At 39.5% G+C, this 22,305-nt stretch overlaps 2 protein-coding genes across 2 annotated transcripts; one reads left to right on the forward strand and one right to left on the reverse strand.

The window, feature by feature from the left end:
• The first annotated feature begins 15,968 nt into the window (after window positions 1-15,968).
• Window positions 15,969-17,228, forward strand: LOC134227839 (uncharacterized oxidoreductase SSP0419-like). The gene is made up of 3 exons (XM_062709522.1): window positions 15,969-16,786; window positions 16,854-16,982; window positions 17,177-17,228. The coding sequence occupies exons 1-3, from the start codon at window positions 15,969-15,971 to the stop codon at window positions 17,226-17,228; spliced, it is 999 nt and encodes a 332-aa protein (XP_062565506.1).
• A 216-nt stretch (window positions 17,229-17,444) lies between these two features.
• On the reverse strand, window positions 17,445-18,719 carry LOC134225813 (uncharacterized oxidoreductase YoxD-like). The gene is made up of 3 exons (XM_062706177.1): window positions 17,870-18,719; window positions 17,653-17,781; window positions 17,445-17,585 (listed from the first exon to the last, which is right to left on the reverse strand). Exons 1-3 carry the CDS (start codon window positions 18,685-18,687, stop codon window positions 17,531-17,533), a joined length of 1,002 nt encoding a protein of 333 aa, XP_062562161.1. The 5' UTR covers window positions 18,688-18,719; the 3' UTR covers window positions 17,445-17,530.
• Between the last annotated feature and the right edge of the window lie 3,586 nt (window positions 18,720-22,305).

The following is a 22,305-nucleotide window of genomic DNA, read 5'->3' on the forward strand; positions in this document are numbered from 1 at the left end:
GCAGAAAAGAATTTGTTGAAAGCTGATCTTCAAATTCTGACTCGCAAAAATCTAAATTCTTCGTAATTGGGACTTCAATCAAACACCGTTCATGGAATAATGCTCAAAGCAATTCCAATGGTAAAATTTTATTTGAAGATGCGGGATATTATACTATTCAATATCCCAATGGACCAACTTGTTTTTCTTCCAGTCGAAATCCTTCTACAATTGATTTAGTTTTAACGGATTCAAGTCAGCTGTGTGGCCAATTGGTAACTCATGTGACTTTGACTCGATCACCTTCCTGTGACATTTGAAATCTCAAGAAGAGTTTATAATCCAATCAGCTCTACTTTTAATTATCATAGAGCTGATTGGGATTTATATAAACGTATATCGATAGGAATTTTGAATTAAAAAAATAAAATTTTATTAACAAATGGCGAAAAGGCTCAAAACTTGCTCAGCAGTTCGAGAGTGCCCATAATTTTAGTCTAGGTCTCACTAGTCCAATTGAGGATCAGGTTACACGAAGCTTAAACATTCTCAACCAAGATAATGTTTTGACCCTTCGTTGGGAACTAATTTGGATGAAGTGAGATCTATTACTAGAAAATTTAAAATATGAAAGCCCCGTGATGATGGTATTTTCACATACTTATCAAAAACTTCCTGAGAGCTCTTTATCCTTTTGGTTAATTTATTTAACAAATGTTTTCAATTGGCATACTTCCCAGATAAATGGAAAACGCCAAAGTTGTTCCAATTTTGAAGCCGGACAAAATCCAGCTGAGGCTTCTAGTTATTTGCCCAATCAGTTTGCTTTCTTCAATAAGCAAACTGTTTGAAAGATTATTTTAAATAGAATGATGGTTCTATTAATAATATCTATTTTGTTGATGACAATTTGGTTTTCGCATGGGCATTCAACCACTCATCAGTTATTAAGAGTTACGAACTTAATTCGGCTCAACAAATCTGAAGGATATTCGACTGGAGTTCTTGATATAGAGAAAGCATTTGAAGTGTTTGGCATAGTAGGATTGTAAAATTGATGAATTTTAATTTTCCTCGTACATTATTAAACTGATCCAAAATTATTTATTTCACTGCAGGTAAACTATCAGAATTCTAAATCTATAGATTACCTGTTAGAGCTGGTGTTCCCTAAGGCAAATATCCCATATTGTATAACATTTTACTTCTGAATTACCTGATTTACCACCAGGGTGTCAAAAATCTTTGTTTGCAGATGACACAGGTCTCTCAGCAAGGCGAAGCCTGTGTCATTTGTAGTAGATTGCAAAAAGTTTGGATATTTTCTCCACTTACTTGCAAAATGGAAAATTTCCCGAATGCTTCCAAAACTCAGCTTATAATTTTCCCACATAAGCCGAGAGCTTTATTTGAAACCTTCTAGCAATATTGTCACTATGAATGGGGTTCCAATTAATTGGTCTAGGAAGCTAAAATTTAGGACTTCTGCTAGATCAAAATTAACTTTAAAATCACATTGAAGGCCTTCAAGCCAAATGTAACAAATATATTAAGTGTCTATATCCACTTATAACAGAAAATCAAAATTTGTCTTAAGAACAAACTTTTGATTTACAAACAAATTTTAGACCAGCCATGTTGTATGTGTGCCAATATGGACTAGTTGCTGCAATACCAGAAAGAAGGCACTTCAGAGGATTCAAAATAAAATTTTGAAAATGATTCTGAAGTTACCTCCGTGGTATAGTACCAAAAACTTCATAGAATTTCTAATATTGAGACATTGAACAAATGTCCAACAAAATAATTTAAATTTTAGATAAAAATCGTTGCAATCTTCTATTGCAACGATTAGCTCCTTGTACCCTTAGTATAAATTAGGTTAAGTTTAGTTTAAGAAGAAAACATTGTAATTCCTACATGGTTTAATTCAACCAGAGGAAATATCGTAACTGCCAGAGGCAATTGAAATGTATTAATAATATCTAAAAGCGTAACATAGCAAATAAGGATGATAGTGTTAGAAAACACGGAACACCTAGTCTAAGAGATAAATGCATGTATTAGATAATTAGCAAAAAATTAGTTAAAAAAAAAAAAAAAAAAAAAGAAAAAAAAAATTGTTACATATGTTACTCGGTTTCAGCCCCGAAACTGAAGCAAATATTATACGCTATATCTCCTATCACTCTTGTTGTGATCTCGATCATATAATCTGCCAAAAAAAATCTGTTCAAGCCAGAATCAAAACCGCTCTCTTTGTATCATTCAAAATTAACGTCCTCGAAGCATTGAGACAATTCTTCTGTCAGAGGGTTCTGGCCGAAAGGAGTTTCAATATCTGCTTTTTAGACCGTCGTTCCAACAGCCGCAAACCAACCGTCCGTCCTCCGACACAACTGATGAAAAACAGCCTCGTGTATCGACTACCACCCACAATCCAAACTTCCCATGCATCAACACGACGCCGATAAACCTGCCTTTCGTTCCGAATGCCGGAGATTCATCACAAAACAACTCCAACTCCTCGACCTTTTCCACGGCGGATCGTACCACAACCAACTGCTCTACAACGCCAGCTCAGAGCATCGTTGGTTTAAATGGATTTGATTATCAGAATCTCGGCGGCATGAATAATACATTCCGACTACAAGCTTGCGTGTTCGGATGCCGCTTTCGACGTCTATGCGCGTAAAACTTGGCTAAGTGGTATTACGCTTTCAACAAAATTCAGCAATGAATATAATGTTTTTCGAATGGATCGTTCCGAGGAACGAGTTACAAAAATCTGGAGGTGGTGTCCTGCTTGCTGTCCCCCAACATCAGATGTAATGTATTCAGCCACCACATTGTTCTTCAATCGAACAGCTTTGGGTTGAACTAACCATTGGCGACCACTCTTGTTCATTTGTCTCATCTATATTCCTCCTGACCGTGTCTGTGATGCAACTCTGCTCAATAACATCGAAACACTGTCTCGGATCAGCTCCGCATGTCTTTAACTGACAAAATGTTGATTCGGGCGACTTCAATATTCGTTCAGTTTCGGCAACATAGTTCATCTGGCTACCTGTATCCTAATCTGAATCACTCTTCACTCAACGTGGTTCAAAAACAACTAATAGATGACTATAACACGCCGGTCTCGTCAAATAAATACCGTATATAACTCAAGTAATCGATTGCTGGATCTCTGCATGTTAGCAGGATTTCTGTCAGGATGTTCTATTGCCGAAGCTACTGCTCCACTTGTTAAACACGTTCGGCATCATCCACCTTTACAAATACACATTAGGAAGAACGCTCCGCTTAAATTCATCCCAGTCAAGAACACTGCTATAAATTTTAAAACGGACTTCTCGAAAATGAAGGATCATCTAGAATCTATGGACTGGAACACGTTGTTTCTAACCTGGACACGATTCAGCGGTTGAAGTCTTTCCTTGTAACAAATGCCATAGATCTATGTACTCCAAAATCGTTAGTAAGTCTCCTAAACATCCTCCCTGACAAACAAAGCTCTTAAAAACTAAAGTCCCTTAAAAGGTCCGCTCTCAGAAGGCATACCAAGTATAATAACCATTTAACGAAATCGCATTATCACATCTGCAACAATAAGTATAAACGCTTATAAGAAGCTCTACCATTCCTATTTACACCGGATCCAGTGTAGTCTGAAGAAGAATCCTAAGAAGTTCTGGTCCTACATTGATGAACAACGGAAAGAAAAAGGTCTTCCGTTCTAATGCATCTGCATGAGAAACAAGCTTCTACATTGCCAGCATGGTCAACTGTTTCGCGAAAAGTTTGCCTCGGTCTTCGTTGATGAGCAGCTAGAGCATCAACAAGTGTTAGATGCTGCTTCAAAAAATCTCAACGTGCTGCTGTTTCCTCATCCGAAATCACCTGCAACGCCATCAAGAAGCTTGCACGGCTCCAAAAGTTCCTGTAATCCTGGTCCAGATGGAATTCCTGCCATCATACTGAAAAGATGCAGCCGTTCCTTCGGGGCCTCTATCAATTATTTACAACCGCTCTATCTGCACTGGATTCTCTCAAAACTTGGAAAAATCTTTCGTTTTCCTGTATTCAAAAAGGTAAAAGGAACGATGTTACAAATCACCGTGGTATAGCAGCCTTGTGTGCCACATCAAAACTATTCGAGCTTATTGTTCTGGACTTTATGCCACAATTGCATTGACTATGTTTCAGGACCAGCATGGATTCGTAGCGAAACGATCGACTTCGACGAACCTTGTTGCATACACATCGCTTATCATCAAATCCATGGAAGCACACAAACAGGTGAATGCAATATATACAGATTTCTCAGCTGCGTTTGACACAATCAACCACAAAATTATGATTCTAAGTTGGAACGTCTTGGAATTTCTGGATCACTCTTGACTGGCTTAATTCCTACATGAACGGTCGCTCTATGTCGGTTAAAATAGAGAAGCTACCTCGTACCATTTCTCGTTGCTTCTGGTGTTCCACAAGGTAGTCATATTGGACCTTTCCTATTTTTACTTTACTTGAACGATGTTAACCTTCAACTCAAATGCCAAAAATGTTCATACGCTGATGATTTTAAACTTTTCTACGAAGTAAGCAGTCTCCAGGATGCTGCTACTTCGCAAATGAGATCGATAACTTTAAAAACTGGTGCACCATCAATCGTATGTGTTTGAACCCTTCTAAATGCTCGGTTATATCGTTCACAAGAAAGCACTTTACTGTCTGTTTTGATTACTCGATGGAGGTTAAATCTATAAATAGGATTTCGTCCATCAAAGACCAAGGCGTTATTCTAGATACGAAATTGAACTTTAAAGAAAACATCGGTTACATTACTTCCAAATCGTCTAACACCTTAGGGTTCATTTTTCGCACGACAAATACTTCAAAGATATTCACTGTCTGAAAACTTTGTTCTGTTCATTAGTTCGTTCCACACTCGAATATTCAGTGTCATATGGGCCCCTTATTACGCAAATGGAATTCAACAAATTGAATCCATACAGCGGAAATTTGTTCGTTATGCTTCCGTCATCTCCCTGGAACGACCCAATCAACCTTCCCAGATATCAAGATAGATGCATGTTGATTGATCTCCAGCTTCTAGAAGACCGCCGGAATATCATCAAGGCCTGCTTTGTTGCAGATGTGTTGCAGTCCCATGTAGATTGTCCCAGTGTTTTACACTCTTTCAATATTGGCATACAACGACGCCCTCTCCGTTCGATCAGTTCCTCCGTATTCCTACTTCTCGTACTAATTACAGACAACGAACCTGTCGCAAATATGTTTCGTTATTCAATCGCTCTTATCATGTCTTTGACTTCAACTTGTCTCGTTCTCTTGTGAAAATGAAGTTTAGTGATATATTTAAGGAAACTGATAAACTTGTTAAAATTGTCTCTCAATGTATTTATTATTGTACTATAGTTTAAGTGTAGTTTATGTCATTAATTATTTAGTTAGTAAGACCATCATTTGGAATGTATGTATTTGTATTCTGTTGATGAGAAAAGATGAGGAGTTTTGCCCATTTGAGAGAGAGCCTAAGTTAGTCTACTCAAATGGGCTTTCCTGCTCCTAATAAAATAAAAATAAAATAAAAATAAATCCGATGAAAGAAAGTTGATCCGAACGTTTGAACGTTAGTATGCGTTCGATGAACATACGAATATCGGCCTAGGAAAACGCAGTTTTCAGCGTTTTCCAGCAATTCCTCAGTAATGGCTGGTTTTGATGAGTGAAAAATTAATATGGAAATGCCATGAATATATTACGATGGAGGGTAAGTCCGTAAATAGCCCCAAAATATTGAATTTAGCTCAAAACTTTATTAGTATTAGTGCGGATTCGAATAAAATCATCGTCATTATCGGATTGATTACGGTTTATAGAGCCTTAACAGATGACGAAAGTCCGATGGGATTCGGATGACATCTTTTCATTTACAATAGACCTCCAATGTGATCATTGATGATGACTCGAGGATTTTCAAAGCGTCCTGTGAGTATTTGCCCACGTGAGTTATATTTTTCCTTAGAGTTTTTCGTGTCGAGGATTCCTGCTGCAACGCCGATAAGTGAAACAGTTATATAGCGTCTGGATCATTAGATCGTCTCATGATGTTGAGGAACATGGTCTTAAACTTTGTCCGGTTTTGTAATGTCCGACAAAAACGTGATGCATCAGGTCGTGTCATCTATCACTGAAGTATCTTGTTGTGGAAATCACTGTACTCGGTGTGCTATCCAAACATTTGTTGTCTGCAATCTGTAAACGCACCTTCGCTTGGCACTTGGCTCTCTGATGGCACAGGATAGAGAGATTTTTTTCTATAACTTGACTGATGATGTCTTTTCTGTACTACAGGAGCCCAGTAAACTCATTTTCACTAATTTTAGAACCTGTTCAGAATTTAATGTTTAGAAAAGTACGGTTCATCATTGTTCCAAGCCTGAAGGATTCAAGGCTTGACTAATGGTGCGGATTCGGATTGATATTCGGCTTAAGGACCAATGTCTGTTTGGAAGAACGTGCTTTTGACAGAACGGCTTGCTTCTGGATCTATTGACTTCTGTGCGTGATACTAAAAGACCGGTGTACAGATTTTCTGCAAAATGTTGGGTTGACATCGAGGAAGACCGCCCAAAAGAGATCTGGTCCCCAAGTTCTCATCTCCACTTCCACGGGTCGTACGATACAAAGACCGCCAGTGAGGGTTGTGTATAGCTGTTGTTCTTCTGCCATCAGCCAAAGTGAGAAGGTATCCCAGCAGCACAATTGAACCGATTTGGTTACAACAACTCAAATGTATCTAAACCATCATACCACATGTGCTTAGGCCTCGAGCGTCTGTTCGCCGGAGGTGCGGCTCAAACAGCGTCGGCCTGGTTCAGCGACCGATTAACGAAATGCTGTATCGCGTCATATACCTAGGTGGAAGCCCCACCAGCGCGATATAGACGCGAACCCCGGTAAGGTAGCTTACCGAAACCTCTCAAATACCAGGAAAATGGAGATAGAAGAAAAGAGAACGTTATTTTTGGCAACCGATCCCAACGGAATAGGACTATGATTGGAAACTCGGTACCAGGAATGTCTGGACCCTAAATGAATGAACGAATGAGCCTTCTGGCTCGCGAACTGCAGAAGGTTGGAGTGAACGTGGCCGCTATTCAAGTAGTCCGATGACCTAGATTCGGAGAACGTGAATTCGAGCCGTGGACCCACGACCAACACTGCATTCAAGTATAACATCTCACACAGCGGTGGCGGATTGAGCGAACGAATCTGTGTGTTGAGGATACGGGCAAATTCTTCAATTACAGCCTAATCAACGTTTACGCACCGACAAACGATAAATCCGAGACGTGAAGGACATGTTTTATGAATGTCAAAGCCATGGAGTGCCCAAAGCACGACGCGAAAATTGTTATCGGAGCCGCTAACGCTCAGATCGGTAGAGAGGACTTTTCCGTCCATAATCGGTAGGGAGCCTTCACCCACTACCAGACAACGGCCTACACAGGCATTTGCTGCTGCCAGAGGATGGCCATCAGTAGCACCTACTTTGCACGAAAGAACATCCGAAAGCACACCTGAGAACCAAATGGTGAAACTTAACCAGATAGACCATCTGGTGGATGGGCGCCATTTCGGATGTTATCGATGTGCGGATTTTGAGGTCAGAACATGACTCTGATCACTACCTCGTTGTCAGTAAAATTCGATCACGGTGTCAACTGTATTGAACGAAACACGCGAACGATGCGAATATCCAGCTATTGTGGCGGAAGGAGGACGACTGAGAACCGCCAGAAGCCTGACGAACGGATAAGTGCACAACGTAGCGACAACATCAACGATCTATGGAGTCGATCCATGGAGCGGTGAGCACAACAGCACGAGAAGTGGTAGGCTGCACAGAGGCGACCTAGGACGGGTTGGTCTGATGGAGTGTCAGACGAGAAGAACGTTGCCAGAAGCCGGATGTTGGTCGGGTACCGATCGAATAGAGATCGGTACAAGGAAGCAAGAGCAGCCGAAAACGAACCCCGCAGAAAGAAGAAAGAGCAAAGAACAAGTTATTAGTGAGGCGCAGGAAAAATGGAGCAGAATGATATGCAGAGATTTTATGAGTCTGTCAAAGGCGTGGAGAAAGACAGCACCATCTCCCGTCATGTGCAAAGATCAACAAGGAATCTGCTGAAGATAAAACCGAAGTTGCTCAGATGGAAGCAACACTTCGAGACTTTGTTGAATAGTGGAAGTGACGGTGCATCGGTGAACAGAATAATTATATGACGATGGACAAGCTTTGGAATCGCCACACTAGATGAAAGAAAAGACAATAAGGCTGTGAGAATGACCAGCTCCCGGCTGAACTTCTCAAACATGGCATGAGCAGCTTTATGAAGTTCTGCACCATATTAGTCGAAAATATGGGAAGAAGGAAATGCCTGTAGCTGTGTGACGGCCCATTTACCCTCTCTTAATAAAGGGCACAGACTGGAGTGTACTGAGGAATAACCTCCTTAATTCGGCGTATTATGTCCCGTATTCTGTACAACAGATGGAGACTCTTGAAGAGTCCTTCGTCGGCGAATACCAAGCAGGTTTTCGTGAGGACCAATCAATGACGGATCAGATGTTTATCCTAAGACAAATCCTTGATGAATTTCAGGAGTACAACGTGCGACATCATCTTTTATTGATTCCGGTGGCGTACGATTCAGTGAAACGAAATGAATTATGGCAAATTATGCTTGAACATGGTTTTCCGGCGAAACTGATACGGCTGATTCGAGATAGAGATGGATTAAAGCAGGTGATGCACTCTCGAATTCTGTTCAATATAGCGCTCAAGGGAGCGATTAGAGAGCTGGTGCAAAGAACGGTACCATCATCACAAGATCATATACTCCTGGGATTTACGGACTATATCGATATTATCGGGATTGATCGTGCCATGGAAGAGGCTTTGTGCCTTTTAAGAGGGAGGCAACGAGGATTGACTCAAGATCAATATCAGCAAACGAAGTACATGGATTGAATCAAGATCAATACCAGCAAAACGTAAATGGTCGCTGGAATCAACGTGGGTTCATTAGTGGTGGTGGTAGAAATGGTGCTGGATGGTGAATAATTTGAAGTGGTAGAAGAATTTGTATCTTGGAACATTAGTGACGTGCGATAATGATGTTACCGAGGTGAAATGCGTATTGCAGCTGCAAATGGGGTTACATGACTTCGTAATTACTTAAGTCCCGTAGTCTGAAACGAAAAAAAATTGCGCTGTATACTACTCTGATTCTTCCGGTGGCTTTATACGACCATGAAACATGGACGTTAGAGGAGGCTGATCGGAGAGCTGGAGTGTTTGATCGAAGGTAAGGTGCTGCGGACAATACTCTGCGGTAAACAGGAGAACGATATCTGGCGGCGTCGTTTGCTAAGAACCGTACCAGGTGTATAAAGAGCTGGATATTATTGCTTATACAACAACAGACTACGGTGGGCTGGACACGTTGTTCGAATGCCGGAAGAACGTCAAGCGAAGATAGTTTAGTAGAGAACCGAAGAGGTCGCAGGCTTCGTGGAAGGCGGCGTACACGATGGATTTTCGTTGAAGAGGGACTGAGGGCGCCTCAATGTTCAGGGCGACTGGAAGCGATTGGCCCAGGATCGAGTCCATGGAGAAGATACCTTCTGTAGGTTCATCAAAGGGCTGTAGCCCATCAAGTATCAAGTAAGTACAGAGTTTCTATATTCTACTAGCAGACCGACTAACTTCAATCTTCTGCTCGATTGGAATAGCACTGACAGTAAATTTGCCGTCTTTGTTTATAGTGTCTTTAGACAGAATACTGGTGCCCGGAACTGTTTGGTCATATGCTTTCCCATCGTCTTTAAATACACTATGCTTCACGAAATCACATCACAAATTCGAACAAAGGAAAACGCGATTTATAATTTAAGTGCCGCTGTCGCAGGCAATAACCCGCACTCCGGAATCACACATCCGAATTTTTTTTTTTGAAATTCATGAACTCGCATATGGGAAGCACAATTTTTGTACTTCCTTGAAATTAGCAGCCCGAAACTCACACTTGATCGTGTCGGAACAAAACAAATTAAAAACTACCTTACTGTGTGAAAAAACTGAAGTGCGCTTGTAGCATCCACATTTCTTTTCCTTTCATATGTTGCTAAAAGGAATACCTACTCAAGAGCTTTCACTTAGCGAAAACCGCATCTTAATTAATCGTTCCAATAATTAGTAATGGAATTTAATTTATTTTGTGGTTTTCTGGAGCTAATTTTATAACTCCTCAACAGGCAGCATTGCTGCTCGTGGCGCGAAAGATAGCAAACACAAATTTAGGCTACTATGTTGCACTGCACATTTCAGTGATGCCCTCAAAAAAGTTTAACGATCATGACTAAAGATTCGCAACCTGTATTGAAATCGATTACTAATTATTGGGGCGATTAATCAACATGCGGTTTTTGTTGGGTGAAAGCTGTTGAGTATTCCTTTTCGATATGTAGGTTTTCTTTTAACCTGCGCTTAATGGGGAAGCGTCATTAACAGTATAATGAAGAAATAAATTTCCCCATACTAATTTGCATGCAAACTTGAAACGGTTTGTGCTAAATCAGTTTTAATCCAAATGAGCTCAAATTTTCAGAGAACACTCAGAACATGATGAGCGATGTGGAGCAAAATCGATTTTTTAACCACCCTGATGTTCATTACTGTGATTGTCCACGTTAGGTTTTTATCGGAATCGATATCAAGCAGCCATGTACCCGGTCCTAGAAATCTGAAATGTAACATTCATTGATTTTCCATGAACAAAACCAAAATAAAAAACCCAGATTAATCCACCTAGCAGTGATGATGCCTTTCTCGTGCATGATAAAATATATTGAAAAGATCACACTAAAAAGGTCAAAAAATCACTTAGGAGAATAGATCACATTTTTTCAATCATTTTGCATGTTTTTGCATTGATAAAAATGCATTGTCACCATCTTTGAAAAAACGAGCAATGGGTAATGTTTTCAACATAACCGCGAGTTGACGTAAGACTTGTATAAACGTAGCGTATTTACATTTAACTTCTAACTTTTTGATCTATGGAGTTTGATTATAGTATTGATATTGGAAACGACAACTTCCATGCTGTGTAGAATTATTAGCAATTTGTTCATTCAAAACTTCTGGAAATAAAACTAATAATTAAATACATAATTAGAATTGCTTTGTTTCTAACTTTTAAGCCCTCATTTACTCAAGCGAATGTAGGGCATTTATAGATATTTTATTGATGCTGGTATTTAAAGTTTTTAAATTCTATTTATAACATTTTCAAACTTGGGCAAAATGTGCTATTTTGGGGGAACTATCCCGTTTTCCAAACAAAGAAATACATCACCAATTTCTTTGCTTCTTTTTGTTAACATGCGTGCTTACTGCTGAAAAAATCACAACAATAAGAAACAAGTCAAGGAGCAGTAACTTTATTAAAATAAAGGAGGTACTGCTAATACATCAACTAAAAATTATGTAATGTTTTGATTCCAAACTCCGAGTCTATACGTTAATTTAATAATACAATATCTCAGAAAATGAAAAACAAAGAATAAGATAAAGTTTATTTAAATATTTTTCTGGAAATTATTTTTTTTGCGGACTTTTTTGAAAGATTTACATGTAATACAGCGAAATTTTCTAATGTAAAATGGATATTAACACTATTGCTGATTGTGCATCTTTTATTGCTAATGACTTCTGCAAATAAACGAAAGTACATATTTTCATCAAATTTTAATTTCCTCAGTGTGGTTGATTTTTTTTTGCTGGGGAATCAGAACTGTTATAGTATAACCATGTTTTAATGTATGTGTCGTTTAGTACCAAGCACAACTTAACATATGGTCAGTCATATGACATGACTCTTACCCATCCCGGGATCATGTGGATTATAAAACCAATCACTTTTCGTGGACGAGCAGACCAAATCTCTCTAATTTTATTCATCTTCATCCACCATCGCTGCCCTCGCTGCCTAAGTCATCATCGGCCTCTAGCCGATGAATTCCGAGCGATGCGATGGGCGATTGCATCCATCGCAACCGACACCACTGTATCCGACCATCATCAAGCACAGAATTACAAAAAGATGCGCCCACTTCTTTCATGCATATTCGCCGACCCACCGGTAGTTCTACCGCTGGTGACTGCGAACGAACGAAACGAAAAATGCGCTAGCAAAAGCACGTCAGTACGCGTTGCTGTCACAAATTGTAATGACTCACACACGGCAAGCACTGCTTCTTTCATACACAAAGTAAATCATCCGGTAGACCCGAAGGCCCGTGACATACCGCATTCTGATGTCCGTGTTAGAAATGCACGGGATTGGTTATTGCAAATTTTGCGCCGTGTTCGACTCCTTTGCAAAAAAATATTGTCGCACCAAAATATGTTCCCACCAGTTTCTCCATAAATGGATGACGTCTCAACTACAAGAAAGAGCTGTTTGGGGTGTGAAAAAAGATGCAAGAATGATGTTTTGGATTGTGCTTTCGCTAATTTCTATACAATTGGACGTGTGAGCATTTGTTTTGGTACTTCGACAAATTTGCACGGTAGCCTATTCTTCGGTGAGAAAAGCATACATATGAAACTTTTACTGGCTTTGACAAGAGTTGAAATTTTCAATAGTTTATCGTTAATAATCTTAAGTTTCAATGAAATAGGCAAAATAGTGGAGAGTGTCCGAGTCGATTGATACATAAAATTTAAAAACATAATAAAAAAAAACATAATATTTAATATTAAAAATCCATCGAAAGATAAAGGCGCTAGTAGCGTTCAAAATCTTCCCTTCCAGCGTAACGCTCTCGATTTCCAAAAATCTAAATGACACCCAGTATAGTAAAGAAAGCCGTAAGTCCTAAGTCAAAAAATTTTTTTTTCGTGTTTTGAAATTATTTTTTCCAAGGGGGGCCCCTTGGGAAAAAACAATGATTTTTCAATAATTCCGAAATGCAATGTCCGATCGGGCCAATTTTCAATAGCAAACAATGGAACCGCATTCCCCGTCGAATGCAACTTGTTGCGGGTAAATCGGATAATGCTAAGTTCCAAAAAGTGTGTCTACAAAATTTGTACACATACACACATCATCAGGTATCAGAAAAGTCGGCTCAGGTGGCACGTTCCCCTACGAAAGGGAGATTTGTGCCTCGCCCATTTTTATTGCCTATATCATCATTTACCTGAGGGTGAAAGGAAGGAAGAAAAGGAACGGGATAAGGATAAAAGGAAAGGAAAACAATGAAGAATATCTCTAAGATAAAAAGAAAAAAGTTTCCAGAAGGGAAACCACCAGAAATTGAACTTTTCACAGAGTAGCGCAATGGCTAAATATCATAGCAGAGTATACTGCATATATGATTTCAGAAAATCATATTTTGAACCTTTAGTTCTGTTTTGAAGCTTCAAAGAAAACAGCGTTTAAGCTAAAGTTGAATTTATCAATTTTTGGGTTTAGAAGATTTCCTCTCCATATATGGCTTGCATAGAATTTTTTGGAACCCGTAGTTCAGTCTTGAATTCATTGATTTTAGAAGGTTAAAAGAACAATCAGTAATGGCGCAAATAACCAAACGATGACTTGCAGTCATTAACTTTGTTCTTAAAATCTTCCATTGTTCAATTCCCAAAGAGGGATTCTGAAAGTGAAGTCTTTTCAGAATGTCGGCTTCGTTCAAACATTCATTTGAAATCAAAGGAATATTCAAGCAAACCTTATTCTGGTGCAGACCATATGTTTCAATGAAGAACTTGCAACCATCCACCACTTTCTCGTTTATTTCAGCTAGCCTCTTTTTCAGCCAGATAGAGCTTTCTTCATTATCTGGCGAGAACCAGAGTTTACCGAAGCGAAGTCCATAGCTGTTGAAGCTAGGAATAAATGAGCCAGACGGTAACTGGTATAGGGAATTATTCAAATCATTTAAAAGCTCGTCTTTCAAAACGTTAGTAAAATAACCATTCTGCATGCTTATTTGAAAACGGTATTGATGAAAAGCCAATGCGGTTCCACTTTGTTTCATAGTAACATCGGGTTTTTTTGGTGAATAATTGTCACCAAGATTCTCAGAAACTGAGGAAAGAGCGTGTTGTTTTTCATCCACAGGTTTTACCTTTGGATCTACAACTGTAGGCACTGAAGAATTCGAAACTTGATTAGAAGCCATTGTTCCACCAACAAATCCACTTCAAAAAAAAAAGTATGGAGAAAAACCGATTTCACCTGATGTCGATCGATGTCGAAATAAGAAAGAAAGATAAACTGCATACGACAGACAATCTAAGCCACAGAATGCAGAGTTATCACTACTACTGTTAACCAAAATCTTGTTTCTCGCAATAAATGCGATCACGTATGGTTTTCTAAGGCACATACATGACCACATCTATTGCGAAAACCTTTAATGTAATAATGCACGGAGAAGATGCAATCATCCCATATACAATTCTCAAAGAGAATAAACAAAAACGACTTTCTCGATATTATATACAATACTAAGAACAATACTGTTTGTGTTATTGATAATACTAACAAGGTAAAATACACCCAGTATAGTAAAGAAAGACGTAAGTCCTAAGTCAAAAAAAATTTTTCTCGTGTTTTGAAATTATTTTTTTCAAGGGGGGCCCCTTGGGAAAAAACAATGATTTTTCAATAATTCCGAAATGCAATGTCCGATCGGGCCAATTTTCAATAGCAAACAATGGAACCGCATTCCCCGTCGAATGCAACTTGTTGCGGGTAAATCGGATAATGCTAAGTTCCAAAAAGTGTGTCTACAAAATTTGTACACATACACACATACACACACACATACATACATACACATTCAGACATCACCTCAGTTCGTTGAGCTGAGTCGATCGGTATATAACACTATGAGTCTCCGGGCCTTCTATCAAAAGTTCTTTTTTGGAGTAATCATATAGCCTTTCGGTACAACTTTGTTGTACGAGAAAGGCAAAAATACATACTGGGTTACTCAAAGTACCCCACGGAGTTTTAGCCTCAATCTGTCACTATTACAAAAATTTATGTTTTTGAACCATTTACCGAAAAAAAAAAAATTCTATCCAATCATTCCTGTTTTGTTAAATTAGGTGGATGTTTTATGATATGAGGGCAAATTAAGCAATTCTCTGTGAAATCGATGGTCGATTTATTTTTGTGTGTTTTTTTTTATTTCTCTAAAATTTTGCATACCTATACAATCTTTGTGATGATTAAACATAATATGCATAATTGGTTTGCCAATCTATCAAAATTGAAAAAAAAACTACTAGTGGCTTATTTTGGATTGAAGGTCGAATGCACTTGGCTTTGAAACCATCTGAAAAGCGCATATTCCATATTTACAAGTTCAAGTTTTACATACAGTTTCTATCAGTGGATTTGATCCTGACAGAAACAAACGCGGAAACTCATAAGATTTATACCGACCATGATCCAATAGCTGGGTAGAGGTTGATATGGAGGTAAAGAAACAGCTAAACAAACCGCAATGGAAATTTGTTTTTAATCAAGGGGTCAACTTTCATTCAAGTTTTACGGAAACAAACCAATTTCCCAAAAAAAAAACGAGCCGTATTTATAGACATATGGAGCCACTTGTGGTAGATCTCGAACAATTAAGAATGATTATTCCAACTAAGGATCTACCTTTCTAGCCAATTATATTGCTTATGAATAAACGCAGTCAAGCGTGAAACAGCGTAGAGCCATATTCGTTGGCTTTATCTGCTTGTAACAATGTATACGTTGGGTTGAACTGAGTGATCGATTCATAATTAATTAGGCGAACAGTGCAGTGTCTGTTGTACTCGTGATCTGTGCAATCGAAACACCGTGCATTTCTCGATAAAGATGATACCTGCAGCATCCAATGGGAGCTTGTACGAATTCCAGAAGCTGCCCTATAATCCTGCAACACCCAGGAGAACAGGAACGATTTTGGAAACTACATGGCTACACTTTAGGAGATTTTTCTTTTTAATTCAGTTTATGTTCAAGAGCATCCCAATATGGATAGAGCTCACGTGGCAGTGGTTGAATCCACCTGCTCCGAAAAGCATTGCTGGGTGGACGGCCCTGGTTACGGGTGGATCGAACGGAATCGGCAAAGCGGTGAGCTTGGAGCTGGCCAAGTTCGGATGCAACGTGATCATTGCCGACATTGACGAGGAAAATGGTCCAAAAGTGGCCAGGGAACTGACGCTGAAGTATCGGGTGAGGGCAGGCTATTTCAAAACAGACGTCGCGGATTACGAAGCGATTGTAGAATTGGAACGGAAAATTCGGCAGAATTTCGGCCAAGTAGATCTTCTGGTCAACAACGCGGGTGTTCTTCCTTTCATGGTGCCCGATGAGTACAGTCCGGAGAACATTCGAAGGATGATGGACGTTAATGTGTTGAGTCATTTTTGGACCACCAAAGTGTTTTTGCCGAGCATGTATCATCGAGATCGAGGGCACATCGTGGGCATAGTGTCCCGCTCGGCCTACACCCCGACGGGGTACATGCGAAACTATGCCACCAGCAAGTATGCTCTGCGTGGCTTCATGGAGGACCTTCACGACGAGATCTACCACGCGGGATTCGAGAATAAGGTCGTTACTACAAGCGTGTTTCCGGTACTGATCAACACCAGGAAGGAAGTGATGGAACGTTATTTAGAGCTGCCGTGAGTTTTTTGGCAGCGGTTTTGATTTGAAATTTTCGATAAGGTTCCATTTATTTTTTTCTTGCAGCGGCTTTGAAAATATGTCACCGAACAGGTTGGATGATGCGGGAAAGGCCATAGTGCAAGCTATCAGAACAAACAAGAGAAAATTGTTCGTTCCTGACATTTTGAAACCTTGGCAAGTGGCTCTTTTCGAGTAAGTAAGCAGCCTGCAGTACGAATAGAACATTTTTAAGAGCTTCTAGTGGAATTTCTTCCCTTGTCATGTGACGAGTTAGTACCATTCCATTCAAATGGTGGAATTAAATGTGATAGTACTAACTGATCGTATGGCAAGTGAGCTTCAGTATTTTCAATTTATAAAACATTTTAATTTTGTACTTATTTCAGAGATTTTCCAAGAAAAATTACCCGACTCTTGGTGAGAGAGCTGTTTAAATAAAGTGTCTATGATTTTCATTCAGACTTCACTAGATGGAAGCCATATTGAATGATACCTACTCAAAACATTAAAATCCGTGTTCTATGATGTAATAATAAATTTGCCGTCTTCAATTCCTAGATTTTCAAACACAAAAAAGTAACAACAAAACTGAATACCTTCTATCTATTTTTCGTTTTGATACAAATCCTTCAGCATAATAATTTTACTCAAATGTATGTATTATTTTGTTATTCACATTTCCAGTTTACCGTGGTAATAAAATGGAATGTTTTCTTCAAAATCGTAGTATTTGAGATGCATCAACCCTTGAACAACTGCAAGAGAAAGAGTCGGGTGATTCTTCTCGGTAGATCCCTAAAAATGTGAAAGCAATGTACACATTATATTTGGGTTGAACCAACATAAAAAATAACGCACTTACTCGTAAATAGCCAATTGCCATGTTTTGACATTGTTCGGTACAACCAATTTCCGTTGATTGTTTCTGATTCCCTGAACAATGGTCTGCCCTGCTAACTCGGAGCTATAAACTGGGAAGTTCTCCACGCCACTGTGAACAAATCATTTAATTAGCAAATCATGCAAAAGCAGAAGTTGTCTAATACTTATGCAACCACTGTTTTTTTCACTGAACTTACGGAATAGTAAGAATTCGTTCAGTGCTCTCCTTTCGTGTGTTAATGATGGCTGGGAATACGGTTGTGGTGATGACTTTGCCCTCGTACCCAGCATGGTAGATTTCGTCATGTAAATCTTCCATGAAACCACGTATGGCGTATTTCGTCGTTAGGTAATTTCTTGTATAACCTCTTGGAATGTAACCCAATTCAGATGACAGCCCTACGATGTGTCCCCGTTCTCGACTATACATTCCCGGTAAAAACACGTTAATGGTCCAGAATTGGCTCAGCACATTATTCTCAACGATTCTCCGAATGTTCTCTGGGGTGTACTCATCGTCAACCAGGAAAGGAATAATTCCAGCGTTATTTACCAGAATGTCTACATGTCCGAAGTCTCGCTCAATTTTTCGTTGCAGTTCCACGATTGTTTCGTAATCCGAAACATCTGCTTTGAAGAAGCCGGCCTTGACTCGAAGCTTTCGCAGTTCTTTTACAACCTTTTTACCGTTTTCCTCATCGATGTCGGTGATGATCACGTTACATCCAGATTTGGCTAGCTCCATGCACACTGCTTTACCGATCCCGTTCGATCCACCCGTAACCAGGGCCGTCCATCCAGCAATGCTTTTCGGAGACGGCGGATTCAACCACTGCCAAATGATCTCGATCCATATCGGGATACTCTTAAGTAAAAACTGGATTAAATAGAGCAATGTCTTCAAATTGTTCCATATCGTTTCCAACACCGTTCTCCTTCTTCTGGGAGTTGCAGGATGGTAGGGCAGTTTCTGGAACTCATACAAACTCCCCTTGGATGATGCTGAATCTACCATTGCTCAGTATTTAAAAGTCCCACTTAATCTTCGTAACAGATGACTCGTACTGCACTGCAACACGCTTTTTGCGCAATTGCATCCATTAATGCGTACCCTTAACCTTAGAACTGGTTTTTCCGCTACTTCAAGAAGTCAAAGCCTCTTGCACGTGTTTATGTTTCCACTTGAATACACTTTGTGCACGCAACTATATGCACAACTATGCGTGATGCATCTGCATAGTTACCACTTGGCAACGAACGAGCCCACACCATTAGAAGCTTGAAGGAGTTCCAATGAATGATTTACAATCCCACCAACCTTTGGATCCGTGACCATCATCGTTCTGGAAATTGATCCTGTTGGTGATTTTTTTTCTCCTGCGAAAATTTCAGTTCCACAGGTGGATATGGCATATGCACCACTAAGGTATAAGGAGATTTAAAATGGAATGGTTGATGTTGATATATGATTGATCGTTTGTTATACTCTTAAAGAACGCTGGGTTAGTGCCGTTCCTCTAATGTCGGATGAGTAAGTGCCGAAGAATAGTGAAGAATGGATATGGTAAATGATGTGACGAGTTTTGTAACCGTTCGGCTACAACGTCCTTGCATTTATTTAAAATTAGGTGTATGTTTAAATGTTTCCAAACTGTTATGTCCTTTTTATTATAATTGTGTTGGGTTAGTAGGATTGGGGAAAGACGAATTGTATTAGTAAAAATAGAATGCTGTTCGAAAATGGATGCAAAATTATAAAAGGGGTGAGGTTGATCAACTGTGGTAGGAAACGACAGAAGAACTCGTGTTGGATGGGTGAAAACTGGTGAAAACAGTCGACATGGAAGGCAGTGAAAGGATAATGGAAGGAGGAAAAATTGCACGGGAAACTATATGGAAAGGGGACCTTTTTAGCCGTGCGGAAAGACGCGCTGCTACAAAGCAAGACCATGCTGAGGGTGGCTGGGTTCGATTCCCGGTGCCGATCTAGGCAATTTTCGGATTGGAAATTGTCTCGACTTCCCTGGGCATAAAAGTATCATCGTGTTAGCCTCATGATATACGAATGCAAAAATGGTAACTTGGCTTAGAAACCTCGCAGTTAATAACTGTGGAAGTGCTTAATGAACACTAAGCTGCGAGGCGGCTCTGTCCCCCAGTGTGGGGATGTAATGTCAATAAGAAGAAGAAGAAGAAGAAGATGAAAAGGGGAGCTAGCATACCTTTGGGGAGTAGTTGACTCATTAATAAATCGGCGTAAATCCTAAAAACTCGTTCAGGTAAACTAGACCACCGGGAATAGCTAAAGGCTAGAGTTAAAGCTGGTTTGGTCTTCAGGACCTTTTTCGTTTGTCAAATCAACAGATTTATAAACCGCACAGTGCATGATCGGTCATTTCAACAAACTAGTTGAGTAAAGGAGCGAAACTCCAGGCCCTACTTCCGCCGGGAGTCGTTGTCGTCGTGAGGCTTGAGAGCATCCCGTATAAGTCCGCCATCGGGGGTGACAATGGGTCTGGGGGGTGAGAATGGGTCACCGCTCTCATTGGCAGCCTGGAGGTCGTAGAGCAAAATCATTCAAAAAGGTATCTTATATTTTAGTCTTCTTGGCCTTAGATACATTCGATCCATTGTACAAGCATTCTTAGTAGTTGAAACAGTGACCCATTCTCACTCCCATTCTCACTCGTCACCCCCGACGACGGTAGTCTCAGTTTCCAAGTAAGTTTTTGCATTATTCGAAGATTCATTTTTTTATGCTTTGCCTTTCAGACGGGCCACTCAGTTTTCATATTTTTGATTGCACAAATCACAGCAATAGTTAATCTACTTTCTCTTTAGATTTTTGCAAAGCCTTATTAACATTTACATCGGATTTTTTAGCAGTTATGTGAAGAAAATAGCTTTGTCACAGAGAACAGACGTTTATCTTCATTCGCGAGCTTGTGTAAAAGTTTGTACTGGTCATTTTGAAGTATGCCGTTATGCCCCCGTTGCGCGGTGCTAGTGTGCCGATAAATATGGTTAATATTTGCCGTGTTTTACTTTTTAGCGCTAGTGTTCATTCCGAATTGCTCCTAGGCTCGCTCCTAGGTGGCAGCACTACATTGTTTATGTGGTATATGCAAACGCCATCACTTAGTGAGATTGAGTTTTTATGTCGGGCAGCCTGCGTTGGCGGCGCTGAGGTACGATTTAAATCTTTACACACGTTTTTAACGAAATTTTGTTCGAGCATCCATGTCTGTTCTCTGTGGCTTTGTGTTCAGGTAAAAATATTACAATAAATCAAAACTAGCTTAGATATAGACGAAAAAGGTTAGGAGTAATTTGGCTGAATGCCATTTGCATCGGCGCGCCGCCGTTTCACGTCGCTGAACTATGATTTTCCACGCCGATTCAAATTTTGCAAAAGTCTATCGAATTCCTCGATTGATATCTTAAAAACATCCAGTTGCAACTTTGGAGAATTTTTCGTGAATGTAATTCCTTCAAAATTCAAATTCCCGTTGCAATTTCAAAAACTTTCCGTAAAAGTTAAGCCAAAGAATTTTCCACTGAAATCGTCAGAATTTTTTTTTAAATTCTGAAAATATTCCCGTTGAAATTCCGAATGAATTTCCATTAAAATTTGGAAGAATATTCAGTGGAAATTCTGGAAAATTTCAAAGAGTTACCCAACACAAAATAAAGAATCACTTCTTGAAGAAACTCTAAGAATTTTCCGAATTTTCCTTTACCGATTGAAATCTAAAGAATTTCTCGGCGAAATCGTATTCTTGAATGGAGAAGGGCCGTTTGGCCGAAAGTAATTAGGCTGAAGACCACAAGATCGAAAGTTGTTTGGTCGAATATGTGATTTGGCCGAACAAATCATTAGGCCGATTAGTCAATGGGTCGAAATTTCATTTGGCTAAAATTGACATACGGCCGAAAGTGTTGTTTGTCTAAACTGATTATTTGGCCGTAAAAGTCATTTGTCCGAATGGGTCAAACTTGTCGACCTTTCTGGCCATATGACACGTTTGGCAAAAGCATTTTCGGCCGTATGTCGCTTTCAGCGAAATGACATTTTCTGCCATATTTTGTTCGACCTAATAACCGTTTCGGTCAAACGGCCAATTCGGCTCAATGACAATCGACTAAGTGGTATTCGACATTGGCGTAACTACCGGGGGGCTAGGGGGGGCTATAGCCCCACCTAGAACTAAGTTAGCCCCCCCCAGAATTTTCGCCACTTTGCAGGAACATTGAACTTATCTAGCTCTCTGATCATATATAGGCGTAACCGCCAGAAATGAGTTCTCTTCATTCACATCTCTATCTCAACGAAATATTGAACCAATTTAAAAAAAAAATCGAATTTCGAACAATTGTTATATCTTACGATAGGAATGTTAAACACGAAAAACAGTACGCTCCCTTGATTCTCCAACGCAAGAAATCATTACTTTAGGAAATTGAAGTAGGAACAGTGGTTCCATGCTGCTACAATGCTGATTGGATAGATAATAGAAGCAACAGACTAAAAAAACAAACACAATTTTTATAAAATTTTGATTGGATAAAGAAAGTTCTAGTGGCATACTGAACTGTCTGTATGGTCTTAATATTGACACAGCATAACATGTTG

Source organism: Armigeres subalbatus, chromosome 3 (genome assembly GCF_024139115.2).
Source record: "Armigeres subalbatus isolate Guangzhou_Male chromosome 3, GZ_Asu_2, whole genome shotgun sequence".
NCBI lineage: Eukaryota > Metazoa > Arthropoda > Insecta > Diptera > Culicidae > Armigeres > Armigeres subalbatus.

What these genes read in the sequence shown, in the direction of transcription:
- LOC134225813 (XM_062706177.1), bottom strand. Translation starts at nt 18,687, where the DNA reads ATGGTAGATTCAGCATCATCCAAGGGGAGTTTGTATGAGTTCCAGAAA. An exon ending in GAACGAATTCTTACTATTCC is followed by an intron (nt 17,782 to 17,869) that starts GTAAGTTCAGTG and finishes ATTTGTTCACAG; the next exon opens with TGGCGTGGAGAACTTCCCAG. An exon ending in TGGCAATTGGCTATTTACGA is followed by an intron (nt 17,586 to 17,652) that starts GTAAGTGCGTTA and finishes TCACATTTTTAG; the next exon opens with GGATCTACCGAGAAGAATCA.
- LOC134227839 (XM_062709522.1), top strand. Translation starts at nt 15,969, where the DNA reads ATGATACCTGCAGCATCCAATGGGAGCTTGTACGAATTCCAGAAGCTG. An exon ending in GAACGTTATTTAGAGCTGCC is followed by an intron (nt 16,787 to 16,853) that starts GTGAGTTTTTTG and finishes TTTTTCTTGCAG; the next exon opens with CGGCTTTGAAAATATGTCAC. An exon ending in TGGCAAGTGGCTCTTTTCGA is followed by an intron (nt 16,983 to 17,176) that starts GTAAGTAAGCAG and finishes TACTTATTTCAG; the next exon opens with AGATTTTCCAAGAAAAATTA.